We start from the raw sequence: 14186 nt of genomic DNA on the forward strand, positions 1-14186 counted from the left end.
TTTTTTATATTATACCAGACTGTTAACTTTAAAAAGTCTTAATAAAGCTTAATTACTCAGGAAAAAGTGAGAAATAACTCTGAAAACATTGGCCATCTTCTTTAGATGCTGTACTGTATTAATTTTTTGAGTTTTATCCTAAAGATCCTATAAAGTTGCCATCAGGCTTTAAAAACTTTTATTGACCAATGAATGGATAAACAAAATGTGATCTATACATATCATGGAATATTATTCAGCCTTAAAAAGAAACGAAATTCTGACACATGCTACAACATAGATAAACTTTGAAGACATTATGCTAAGTGAAATAAGCCAGTTACAAAAGGACAAATAATGTATGATTCCATTACTTATCTGAGCTACCTAGAGTAGTCAAATTCATAGAGACAGAAAGTAGAATGTTGGTTGACTGAGGGAATGGGAGTTAGTGTTTAATGGGTACAGAGTTTCAGTTGGGAAAGATGAAAAAGTTCTAGAGATGGACAGTGGTTGATAGTTGCACAACAGTGTGAATGTACTTAATGCTACAGAACTGTACACTTAAAAACAGCTAAAATTGTAAAGTTTATGTCGTGTATTTAACCACAATTTTAAAAGATTGACTTAAGTCTTTAAAAAAATTTTTTTAAACTTTTGTCTTACAAATTCCTTTACTCCTATAATTAAAGTATTTTTTTAGTTCATCTGGAATTGAATTAAGAGTCACTTCCTATTCAAGGAAATAAGTTGTCACAGGCATTGTAGGTTAAAATTTGCCTAAAAGTGATTTTTAGACAAGCTGATTTTTCTTGCCTTTAAGTGCTGTAGGCCCAAGATAATTGTGTTGTTTTCTTTTGTTTTTGATTTTTTAAGCTAAGCTGAAATTATTTAGAAGGCTTAAATTAATATGGTTCTCCTAGCTCACTAAAATAATTCAAAGAAACAGCCTCAAATTCAGAGTCAGGCTTAAACAAAGAAACGTCTATTGTTTAGCAATTAGAAGTGGTGGAAAGGAATTTATTTTTATAAAGAAGGGATGATTTTCCATTGAGTTTTGTTAGATTTGTCCCACCCTTCCCAGGGATAGGCTGTGAGAAATTCATGTGAAAATTAATGTGAGGGAACAAACTCAGAGCCAGGAAAAAAGAAAAAAGCTGAGGTTAATATAATGTGATTTTTAAAAATAACTTTGTACTCTGCTTGTTTAGTTTTAAAAGGCTGCAAACCTCCAGGAATTGGCCTGCTACAGCATCTTCAAGACTTGATTCTTTTGCTACTTCCTGTCTTGTCTTTTTCTGAACAGAGATTAATATTAGCAGATCTGTTTATAGAAGGTTACAACTGGGAGCAACATAGAGGATGGATTGGAATGGGGAGAGAATGGAGATAGGGACACCACAGAGGAGAGATGTATTCCAGAAAAGGACAGAGGCACCTAGATACCTGGGTTTGGATCAAGTTCCACAGTTTTCTCTGTGAACTCAAGCAAGTTATTGAGCCAGTCTAAGCCTCAGTTTGTCTGTCATATGAAGTTAATACCTATCTAGCACGGGTAGTGTGAAGATTAGTAATAATGCACGTAAAGCTGCTTAGTACCATGTTGGGCATGCAATTGGCACTCAGGAACTAATAAGTAGTATTCTCTCTTTAGATTTAGCAAGATGATTTAAGTATCCCCCTTAAGATGTACTCATTTGCTCACTGGTTGAGCAGGAAAAAATGATGGGGATCGGGAGGGAAGTAATAAGAGAGTGTTTTGGTCCAAAGAGAATTCAGGGTACATTTTGTGGCTCATTGTTCTTTAACTGGTTTTGGCTGTGATGCTTGGGATCTTGGTGAAGAGTCAGTCAGCCACACTCTAGTTCTTTTTGAGTCTCTTCGTTCCAGTCATCATCCATATCCACATCCCCAATCACATGCACGTAGTATAGCATATTGATCCTTTGTCCTCCTCACATTACTTAGACCCTACCAGTTAGATACTGATGGAAGAGTATTATTCAACCGATCAAATTTATTGATCACCACCAGCAAGCAAAAATATGAAGATAATATGAATAAAACCTAAGATCCCTGTCCACAAGTAGTTTGACAGGACTGTGTGTGCTCAATGTATTCCCTGCAATTATCATGGTAGTTTATGCTTATTAATGGTTTCTAGAATGAATGATCAACCAATATAGTAGAGTGGAAAAGAGGTATGACATTATTTTACTGTGTGATAAGTGCTATAATTCTGTGACAAATTAAAAAACAAGCAAACAAAAAGCCTTAGGAGTCCTACAGAGAGAATGAATATTGCAGAAGGGAAAGCGGGGAGGTTGAATATTTGATTGTATCGCAAGATTGCTGGTGGGGAGAAGGACTAACTGGGGAAGTGAAGACACATTCCTAACTTAGCAAAAACCTGAGCAAAGACTTGAAAGCATAAAAATGCCTGACGTATTTGGTGAGTTTTCTGGTATGGTGTGATAGAAGGAGATAAGATTAGAATGATAGATTGGCTCCAGATTTTGAAGAACTAATGGTATAAGGAGGTTGGATTTTATTCTCTTTTCAGTCAGGAGCAATCAAAAGTTTTAAGGAAGGGGATGGGATATATAATCAGATCTGACTTTTAGAAATTAACTATCATTAACATAATAATTAATGACAAGAGAGACTCTAGAAAGGGCGACTTATGTTGTAGTTAAATTGAAAGAGAAGGAAGAATTCACAAGTCAGTGACATGAAGGTGGAAAAGAAGGAATGGATTTGAGTATGTTTTGGAAATAAAATCCGTTAGAGTTCCAAGGGAGGATGAGAAAAGGAGTCAAGGATTTTTTTTGACATTTCCGTCCTTGATCAGTTGTTGTTAACTGGGATAGGGAACACATGAGAAAGAAAGTGCTTGTGTGACAGATGGGGGTATGGATATGGATGTGGATATGGATATGTAGAATTGATTTTGAGATGGCCATGGGAAACATTTAGCAGAGGCCTCCTATGTATTCTCATAACATTCTTTGCATACCTCTATCATACCAAGCACTATACCATACCATAATTACTTATTTACTTGTCTTGTTTACTTGTCCATTTTCTCTACGACTATAAGCCTGTCAAAGGTAAAGAGTACCTATTATTCCTCACTGTAAAACTATACCTAGTGCCTGGCACATATCAAATACTCAATACTGAACAGAAAAGAAAACATAATACAAATACCCATATAAAATGAAAGAGAAGGGACAGTATCATCAGCATACCAAAAAAGTTATAATCACGTGAGCTCATGAAACAGCAGGGAAAATGTGGAAAAAGAAGAGGGACAGGATGGAATTTAAAGAATGGGTAGAGGAAAAGGAATCTAAATGACAGCTGAGAAAAGGTAGTCAGAGGTAAAAAATGGAAGCAAAAAGATAGTTTCGGAATAAAGAAATAGCATTTTCATTTATTTCAGCTGATAGAAGTAAGCATAGAACTGAAAAGAATGCTTTGGATTTTAAAATTTTGTATTGTTGATTTTTTTTTTTTTTTTTTGAGGAAGATTAGCCTGGAGCTAACTGCTGCTAATCCTCCTCTTTTTGCTGAGGAAGACTGGCCCTGAGCTAACATCCGTGCTCATCTTCCTCTACTTTATATGTGGGATGCCTACCACAGCATGGCATGCCAAGCAGTGCCATGTCCGCACCCGGGATCCTAACCAGCAAACCCTGGGCCGCCGAAGTGGAACGTGTGCACTTAACCGCTGCGCCACCAGGCCGGCCCCTGTATTGTTGATTTTTATTTATTAAAAAATTTTTTTTCCTTCAGTGAATGCTCGGAAAGCATAAAGTACCCAGGGTCACACAGATGAGGTTTAAGTTCAGTTTTTAAAAGAGGAGGTTCAGTGAGGTTTGGTGAGAACCAGGGGAGCCAGATTTTTGAGAGGGACTGCTCAGTGAGAGTGGGGAGTCCCAGTGAAGTGGTAGAGGTGGAGGCAATTAATGCTGCTCCTCAGGAAGAAAGAGTTTCAAGAAAACCAAGGAAATAAAGATAAACCAGAGCCCTGGACTAGTGGCTGGGAACTAGCACATTTTGTTTCAAGCATGTCTAGTTTAATTACGAGCGTTGCTCGCATCTCTTTCATCAAGTTAGGTAGATCACTTATTGGGAGGTGATTTTTTGCTCTACTAATTGCACATTAGCAAATCCATGCCACTGCAAGTTTGCTGTTTATGTTACTATTCTGAATGATGTAAATAACTAGAAACAATACAAATATCCACTAGTACTCTGTACCCCCCCAAAAAAGTTGAAGTTTTTAAAAAGTAAACACTGGTTATCCAGAAGCCGACTGCTTTTGAAGGGCTGTCAAAAGAGCCTTTATCATGGCCGTCTCTTTTTCATTTCAGTCTCCATTAGTTGGAGCTATAGTGTTTAAGAGGAGAATGAAAATGAATCTTCATTCAGCACAATTGAGGTGCATTATTTGCCATGATCTTTGCAGAAGTGCATGTCTGAGCATAAAATTGTCACTTATGGCACAGAGCAGTGAATCTGGGCAAAATGTTAATAAGGAGTTTTGATATCGTAAGACTTAATTTTCAATCAGAAAAGATCTCTAGTGATCTTTTATGTATCAATAAGGATAAAAATAATGAAAGGAGGGGCCAGCCTGGAGGCACAGGGGTTAAGTTCATGTGCCCTGCTTCAGCGGCCCAGGGTTGACCAGTTCAGATCCTGGGTGCGGACCTACCCACCACTTAGCAAGCCATGCTGTGGTAGGCGTCCCACATATAAAGTAGAGGAAGATGTGCACAGATGTTAGCTCAGGGCCAATCTTCCTCAGCCAAAAGAGGGGGATTGGTGGCGGATGTTAGCTCAGGGCCAATCTTCCTCAGCAAAAAGAGGAGGATTGGTGGTGGATGTTAGCTCTGGGCTAATCTTCCTCAAAAAAAAAAAAAAAAGTAATGAAAGGATAGAAGTAATGAAAAATATAATTGAACTTTTGGGTTTGAGGCAGGAGGCTGCATAATTAAACAAAATTACCTATCATTTTAAGTGCCTTGACTTATTAAAGGAGATATAGAGGTGGAAACATCCCTGAACTTGGCACTTGCCAGCCTGGCTCATTGGTAACTGGACATGTTATAAGAATCTAGGCTCATCACTTGTATAAAAGAAGGAAACTGGGGCCGGCCTGGTGGCGCAGTGGTTAAGTGTGCACGTTCCACTTTGGCAGCCCGGGGTTCAGATCCCGGGTGCGGACATGGCACCGCTTGGCAAGCCATGCTGTGGCATGCATCCTACATATGAAGTGGAGGAAGATGGGCATGGATGTTAGCTCAGGACCAGTCTTCCTCAGCAAAAAGAGGATTGGTGGCAGATGTTAGCTCAGGGCTAATCTTCCTCAAAAAAAAAAAAAGAAGGAAACAAATTGTGCCTACCAAATACCAGGGTGTTCATATGTATATTATCTTATTTAAAATCGGATAAAAATCCTTACTCTGTCTACCTTACACAATTGTTAGGATGATCAAATGAGATAATGTGTATGTTTCAGTAATCTGTAAAGTATTATACAATACTTTCTTATTTATTTTTATTTATTCAAAGTATTTCCTTACATTTATTTGGATATAAACAAATTAGAATGTGGAATTAGGACAGCTGTATATTTTTGCCCAAATACTGTTTTTCCTAAATTGAATCACCTAAATCTGTTGATACCTGTTAATTCTTTTAAAATCGGAAGTTAGTTTTTGAAAAGCTATAACTATTGGGTGCTTATAATGTTCTATGTGTATTGTTAATACACATATTAATATATATATTTATATATATATTCCTTAATTTTTATAATATCTCTATGAGGTAGATAGTACACCATTTTCACTTATGAAAACTGAGGCTCAGTGTGACCAACCTCACACTATTATTAGGTAGTAAACCAGTATTCTAACATGGATTTTTCCTAACCCTTAATTGTGTGCTTCACCATCACAAATACAACTTCTCTTCTTATCATCAGTCTACAAAAGATGATCTTACCTTTTTATTGGGTGGCTCTTGTTCTTTTCCATCTTTATTTGCCATTTATCCTATTTCTTTAGCAAATATTTGAGCACCTAGTATGTGCCAGGCATTGTTCCAGGTGCTAGGGATTCACTAGTTAATGAAATGGACAAAAATCCCTGCTCTCCTGGAACTTAGGTCTAGCTTACATGATACTTAAAAACAAATGATTAAAATGTAAAGTGTGTCAAATGGTCATAGGTAGTATGGAGAAAGGGAAGAAGAAGGATAGCAGTGCAGCGTGGTTGGGGGAGGAAGTTGAGAGTTAGAATTACAGTCTGAAGGATGAAGAATTAGAGTAGGGGGCTTCTTGTGGTAACTGATGTAAGTAGGGATTAAAAACAAAGTAAAACTAGTCCTTATGGTCTCAAGACAGAAGTTGTGAATACTCTAGAATTTTGCCAGGAGTACACCAAGTTCTGGGGTACCTCTTTATTGTGGAGGCCAGGGAAGAGGTGATCTTATCCTGAGCCCTTGGAGCTCATGGACTCCCTCTTCACTTCTGCTAGTGGTAAGGCCAGAGAAGGGGAGTCTTATCGTATAACTTTTCCTGTACTACTTAGTGTTTTGATAAACCTCATTCCCACTGAATGATTCAGTTACTTTCAAGTGCCAAAACAAACAGTAAAGTATCTTGTAAAGCGTATTTTCCTATCACCTCCTCAAAGAAAATAGATTGAACTTTGAGCCTGCCAAATCTTCTCCGTTCCATAGTGTAAATACCAAAGTATATTATTTTTGAGTCTAGAGTATTATAGAAGTTTGTCAGTGTCTTGAGGTCATAGCTTTAGGACACTTTCCCAGGCCCTCTCCTATCTTCCTGTTAGTCACATTTTAAAAGGTAGAAAAAAGACTAATTAAGCCTGAAAACCTTACCTAAAGTATAAGTTCTGAAAAGGTAGAGACTCCTTTATCCAATACTGATTGTTTGGGGGACAAGACCCAAATTTGTGGCATTGGAAAGGCATCATAATTTAATGGAAAGAGCATAGCCTCTGGAATCAGATAACTGGGTTCACGTTTTGCTTTGCGTCTAACCAGTTACATTACAGCTATTACCTTGAACAAGTTATACCATCTCTCTAAGCCTCTCTGTTTCCTCATCTGTGAAATATGTGAAGATTAAATTGAGGCACTCACCATCAAATTGTAATACAACATAATTGGTACTATAAAAAAATGTAAAATGCAGTGGGACCAGAAGTAAGGCAAGCCTTCATTTGGCTCTGTGCTGAGAATGGGCAGGCTACTGGAAGAGGAGGGTTACATCATGAATGATGAGTTGGAGTTGGTGGAGCAGAGAAGCAAGGAGACAGCTTTAAGAGACGATTCTATGAGAGCAAATACATGGAGGTATTAAAGTATACATCCTCAGCAAAGACATTACCTCCTCTATATATTTCTTAACCCCTCCTATCCAAGCCCCTCACCAACATGTTCCCATAGTTTTCTTTACCTTAAATCAGTACCTATTAACCTATTCAGTTTGCCTCTGTTCTCTACTGAGCTATAAACTCCTTTTGGGCAAGAATCTAATTTCTCATTTACTATATTCTGTTCTTTATACACTAGACCTAATGGATAAAGCAAAACTACATTAAAAAAAGTTTTCAGAAGTACATTTTGAAACATTTGAAGCAGAACACTATATATTTAGATTTAGTCTTTTGAAATGTAGAGTTATGATAGCCATTAAGCAAAGGAGTTAGTTTAAATAGAAAGCAGCAGAGAGTCCAGAGTTTGAGCCTTAGTTATGCCTAGTTAAATGACCTCACTTCTCTTGGGGTTGCCATTTCCTTATATATTTAACAGTATTGATGATTTCTAGGTTTTCTTCCAATTGTTAATTCAGGGATGGTATAGTTCCTGCTGCCAGGTGTTTATCTAGATATAAGCCTTTGAAGGGAAAATAGTGCTTGGCACATGGTGTATACTCAATAAGTATATATTCAATTAAAATTCCAAAGCATAAATCAGGACTTCTTAATTGGAGAAATTAAACAGATTCTCGGAATTTTAGGTACAAGACGAGCATAGAGCTAGAGCTACTTTTGTTTATTGGTTAAAGCTGTCTGAGTATAATGTTTTATTGTTCGTTCTGTTGCTGTTTTGGCAACCAAATGGGAACATTGCCACAAAGTATGCAGAACCAGGTTTTTAAATGGTAGATGAGTTTGAATTTTATTCCAGGAGTCAATAAATAATTGAATGGCTTTTCATAAGCAATACATTTTTATACTCTTGCTGGGAATTTTTGGCATGAAACTCTTTTATTGGTAATGTTCATATTGAGGTGAGTTCTAAGAAACCATGGGATGGGAAGATTGGGTTCTTGCCATGTAAGGTATTTCCCAGATCTAAAATTTATGCTTGCCCTGCCTTGAATTTATTTTTCTTGAATGTTATTGTGAAATTTTGTTTCTTATAAACGTGTTAGTATTTTAAATTTAAGTATCAGTGATGTTAGGGAAGCTTTAGTTATTGTCCAGAGTGCTTTCAGTTTCATTTATGTGTACAGCTTTACAAATTAAAGGATAGAAAACAGAAGTTTAGTATTTCCTAATTTTGGGGGGCCAAGAATAGAGTTGCAACATATGCCAAAGAAATAACTGTAGGTACACAAAGTTATTCTCAAAGGAATATGTTTTATTTATTTATTTTTTTGAAATCTGAAATATCTTGGCCCTGAATAGCATCAAATTCCCTTATTGTCTGGAATAAAAAGCCTAAATTGTAAGTAATAAAAGTCTTGGGAAAATATTTTAGAAGTATTTTTTTAAGTTTTTCCATATGTATTTTGTAAGAATTAGAGCATAATTGAATATTTGGCAGATGTTCTATATGAGTATCTTTATGGTTTTTGTTTTTCAGGCGTTTTTAAAATATTTAATCATTCATGAGTTGAGCTTCATTCTTGAGTCATGGATGACAAGGCTTCTGTTGGAAAAATCAGTGTCTCCTCAGACTCAGTATCTACTCTTAATAGTGAAGATTTTGTCTTGGTTTCCAGGCAAGGAGATGAGACACCATCTACAAATAATGGAAGTGATGACGAGAAAACAGGACTCAAGGTAAAACTCCGTAACCTAAGTTTCTTTTGCTTAGCCTTGCTAAGCCCATTGCAAAACTTGGCCTTAATAGGAAGCTATATGGAGTGAAAGTGAGAACATGGAAATAATATCCTTTCTTTTTTTAATGCTAGAGAGTTTTATTTACAATTAGTGATAGTGACAAATTTATATTCGCTTCACTATTTTCAATTTGATTAGCTTCTAAATCTTCTAAAACCCCTAACTATCTAACTAGTGGTCATAGTATAATATAAACATTTGTTATTTTAGTATTGTTTTCACTTTCCCATTGAATTAGAGGTGATTGTGTCTTTGGAGCCTCGTGTATGTAGTGTAAAGTCAGTGGCAGGTCAGCAATGCTATTTATAAAAATAAGTTTTAGGATTATTGAAACAGAACTTTAAATACCTGGCTTTGGGCCCCTTCTGTTTGTATTTTCTCAGCCAAATAGACAACTATTACTTTTTTTCCCATACTCTGTTATTGTTCTGCTCTTTATGGATATAAATAAAAACAGATTATCTGTTAACATCATTTAAAATGTAAGTAGCTTTAAAAATATTTTGATTCCTGTTTACATATATTCATTCAATGAGTATTTTCTGAGTATCGACTGTGTGCCAAGTACTGTTGTAGATACTACGATGCAATATCTGTCCCACCACTGGGATGCAGTGGTGAATAAGATGGGCAAAGCCCCCTGCCCTCCTAGAGCTTTTATTCTGATGGGGGAAGCAGACTTTAAGCAAATAAGAAGGTATTACCAAATTTAGGAACTGTGAAGAAAATCAAAATGGGATACATGGATAAAGAGTGAAGGGCAGGTACTGTTTTAGAGAATGTCTTAAAATGACATTTGAGCAGAGACCTGAATGAGATGAGGAAGAAGGCCATAGAGAAATCTGGGAAAAGAGCTTTCCACAGGGAACAGAAAGTAGAAGGACCCTGAGGTGGAGGACCCTTAGGACAGAGATTGGAGCAGAATGAATAAAGTAAATAAAAAGTGGTAAAGGATGAGATCCAATGATGACGGGTAGGGGCTGGATCACGTAGAACTCTGTAGAACTTTGTAGGAATTTGAACTGTTATAAATGTTAAGGAAATTTTTGGAGAGTTTTGAATGGAGACATGATCTAATTTACATTTTTAAAAGCTCACTGGCTGAGAGAGACTTCCAGCATGACAGCGTGAGGTGCTCTGTGAACGTGTTCCCCAGCAAAACTGGTGACGGTTATGAAAAAAAGACCATTTAAAGTAGAAACGTTCTAAAGGGCATACAGAAATTGAAGAAACATTTATTAAAGGAAATTTACTAAATTTGGTGAAGAATCTGTGGTATTTGAACCAAGACCTGTTTCTTCCCTCTCCTATCCCAGCTGAGCAAGATGGTAACTCTACTCCAGATGGGTGCAGTCAAGAAGACAGGGTTCCCTTTCCCCCAGCTCCCAGTTGGAGGGCTGTCTTCTAGGGAAGAGCACGACAACGGCATTTCTTATCATGATTCCAGTTACCTTTTGCTGGCCAAGTGTGACTAGTGGGGGCTCCCTTTTTTTCGCTCAGCCCTTACTCCTGGGATGAAGGCGCTGCTTTGGACACTGCACTGCTGAGAATATGAGAGTCCAGTTGCCCTTGCCCTGGCACTTAAGGTAGTGATTACACACCAGTAGAGGCAAGCCAAGAAGACCAGACACTACTACATCACCTCCCACACCCACCAAGTACTTAGCTTCTGAAGATGAGCTGTCACTCAGAGAGAAACAGGTCATTGTCCACACTTCCAACTTCATAGCTTTGGCTCAGAGATTTTGCATGTAGTGAGAAGCAGGCTCTAAAACAGCTCCTAATCGCTTCCCAAAGCAGCTGACTTTATTTACAACAGACTGTAGAGATGTTCAAGCCTAAGGGTACTCTCAAAAACAGTGGAGGTTGTGGCAAAGGTAATTGGGAGGAGATTGGTAGATTGATTGGACATATAGGTTTAACTGTAGGCTTGCTAGGAGGAAACCACCTACAGTCAGAACGAACCTCAAACATTGACCTCTGGAACTCTCCCTTCAAAGTAACCTCAGTTTGATTGGTTTATTCTGTGGAGCGGTTTATACCCAAGTACATTGTTCAAAACTATAGTGCAGTTAGCCTTTTAGTGGAGTTTATCATCTAGGTGTGGTCAGAGAAAGAGAGTGCCCTGCCAAAACTACTCTCATCCCAGGATCACTGTGGGCAAATCCAGATCACTCCAGAGGAGCAACATCAGAGGCTTAACACTATGAGAATTAGGGGAATAGAATTTACTAAAATGAACCAGCCAGTCCGTAAACAAACAAGCAAGCATAAAAAACAAGTCCCAGATTGGGCAGACCCAAGACTGAGAATTGGTATAATGTATTATCTAAAATATCTAGTTTCCAACCAAAAATTATGAGACACACAAAGGAACAAGAAAGTATTACCCATACATCATTAAAAAAAAAGACAAGCAGCAGATACTGCTTGTGAGAGTAACATGTTGGATTTAATACGCAAACTTTTCAAAGTAACCATTATTAATATGTTCAATGAAATAAAAGAATCATGCTTAAAGAAACAAAGTATGACAATGTCAAGTCAAATAGAGAATATCATTAAGGAGGGAGAAATTACAAAAAAAGTACCAAATGGAAATTCTGAAGTGGAAAAGCACAATAACTGAAATGAAAAATTCACTAGAGGGGCTCAAAAGTAAATTTCAACTGGCAAAGGAAAGAATTATTGGAGGTGATGTCATCAAAATGGCGGTACAGGAGTTTTCTACCATACTGCCCTCAGAGAAAACTGATTTAGACAATCACTCACAGACGAGAACCTTTCTGGGAGTCTGGCAGAGAAGTTCCAGCATGCTGTTTGAGTGAAAAACATCCAAGATTGAAACCTTTGAAGATAATAAAAGGAAGAGTTTCATTTTACCTGTGTCACCCCATCTCCCAAGGTAGCTCAGCTTAGTGACAAGAGAAATTTACTCAGCCCATGATTTCTCCCACAAGGGAAAGTGAGAGTGTGTGATTGAGCACATGGCTTCCCTAGTTGTGTGGGACGCTCCCAAAAAGGCCCATTTCTTTCTCACCCCCATCTAGAATACTGAGTCATGAACTATACAACTTGTAGGTGGACAGTCATGCTTGGAAAACAGCTGCTAGGGCTGGGAATGGAACATATCAAAGGGACATGGATTCTTCTGACTGCTTTGGGGATTCCATCAGGAAGTCCAACCGTGAGCCTCTGGATGCCTCTCCTGCTGATCCCTTCAACTGGCCCATGGGCACCTCAAGCTTCACATGCATCACCCAAACATACCCATATCCTGTTGCTCCCTCCCTGTGCATATGCCTGAGGGCAAGAATGGTGAGAGTGAGCCTTAGCAGATGGCTAGTGAGCGTGTGCAGAAAGAAAACCTGATTCTGCGGGATTAGGAGAAACCACACACTTGAGCACTCATCACCACCTTAGGGAAAGCAAATGCAAGACAGAGCATCAACAACTCACTGAATCAAGCAGAAGAAGGTAATGTGAACTAGAAGATAGATTAGTTGAAATGATCTAGTCTGAGAGCAAAGGGAAAAAAATGAAAAAGAGTGAAGAAAGCTACATGAACTATGGCATACCATGAAAGTAAACAATCTCTGCATTATGGGAGTCCCAGAAGAAGAGAGAGAGAAATGGACAAAAAGCTTTTTTGGAGACATGATGATTGAGAACTTCCCAAGTTTTGGGAGAGATTTGGACATCCAAGTTCAAGAAGCTTAAAGGTTCCCCCCAAATTTCAACCTAAAGTGATCCTCTCCAAGACACATTACAATAAAACTGTCTAAAATCAAAGACAAACAGAGTTTTTAAAGCTGCAAGAGAAAAAAAAAAAAATCTCACATTACAAGGGAACCCCCATAAGGCTATTAGAGGATTTCTCAGCAGAAACCTTGCAGGCCAGAAGAGAGTGGGATGATATAGTCAATGTGCTGAAAGTAAAAAACTGCCCAACCAAGAATACTTTACTTGGCAAAGTTGTCTTTCAGAAATGGAGAGAGAAAGATATTCCTAAATCAAAGCTGAGGGAGTTAATCATCGCTAGACCTAATGAGAAATGCTGAAAGGAGTTCTTCAACCTGAAATGAAAGAACACTAACTAATAACATGGAAACATCTGAAAATACAAAACATACTGGAAAAGGTAAGTATATCTTAAAAATCAGGCTACTCTAATTCTGTAATGTGGGGGTGTGTTGATTAACTCTAGTATAAAGGTTAAAGGACAAAGGTATTAAAAATAGCTGTAGCTACAATGAATACATAGTATAAAAAGAGTCAGATTGTGACATCAGAAACATAAAATATGGGGGTGGGGCGAGCGGTAAAAGGTAGAGTTTTTGTCTGCAACTGAAGTTAAGTTGTTGCTAATGTGAAATATACTGTTGTATCTGTATATAAGATGTTTTGTGTAAGCCTCATGGTAACCACAAAGCAAAAACCTACAATAGATACATAAAAGGTAAAAAGAAGGGAATCAAAGTATATCACTATGGAAAATCATCAGTTCACAAGGGAAGACAATAAGAGAGGAAGAAAGGAACAAGGGAACTAGAAAACTGTAACAGCATTAGTAAGTTCTTACCTGTCAGTAATTACGTTAAGTGCAAATGAATTAAATTCTGCAATGAAATGACATAGGGTGTCTGAATGGATAAAAAATAAGACCTCACTATATGCTGCCTATAACAAACTCATTTCAGCTTTAAGGACACACATAGATTCAGTCTGAAGAGATGGAAAAGTTATTCCATGCAAATGGAAACCAAAAGAGAGCAGGGATAGCTAAATTTATATCAGACAAAGCAAAATTCAAGTCAAAAACATAATTAAGAAGAGACAAAGGTCATTATGTAATGATAAATGGGTCAATTCATCAAGAGGATATAACAGTTGTAAATATGCACCCAATATCAGAGCCTCTAAATATATTAAGCAAATCTAAGAGATCTGAAGGGAGAAATGAACAATAGTACAATCAGTCATAGTAGATTTCAGTACCTCATTTTCAAAAATGGGTAGATTATCCAGACAGAA

At 37.5% G+C, this 14186-nt stretch overlaps 1 protein-coding gene across 16 annotated transcripts in view; it reads left to right on the top strand.

Annotated features, from left to right (window-relative positions):
• Positions 1-14186, top strand: part of RABGAP1 (RAB GTPase activating protein 1) — a 160763-nt gene that overhangs the window by 12901 nt on the left and 133676 nt on the right. For 10 of the 16 annotated variants that reach the window (XM_023628822.2, XM_070251707.1, XM_070251714.1 and 7 more), the window contains exon 2: positions 8893-9092. The exons of 2 other annotated variants lie outside the window; for them this stretch is intronic. In XM_023628822.2, coding sequence (XP_023484590.1) covers positions 8943-9092 — 150 coding nt within the window. In that variant the 5' untranslated portion in view covers positions 8893-8942. Of the gene's footprint in view, positions 1-8892; positions 9093-13138; positions 13294-14186 lie in introns of all 16 variants that reach the window. 4 more of the 16 variants (XM_070251708.1, XM_070251710.1, XM_070251711.1 and 1 more) reach the window with 1 other exon arrangement.

Source organism: Equus caballus, chromosome 25 (assembly GCF_041296265.1).
Source record: "Equus caballus isolate H_3958 breed thoroughbred chromosome 25, TB-T2T, whole genome shotgun sequence".
Classification (NCBI taxonomy): Eukaryota; Metazoa; Chordata; class Mammalia; order Perissodactyla; family Equidae; genus Equus; species Equus caballus.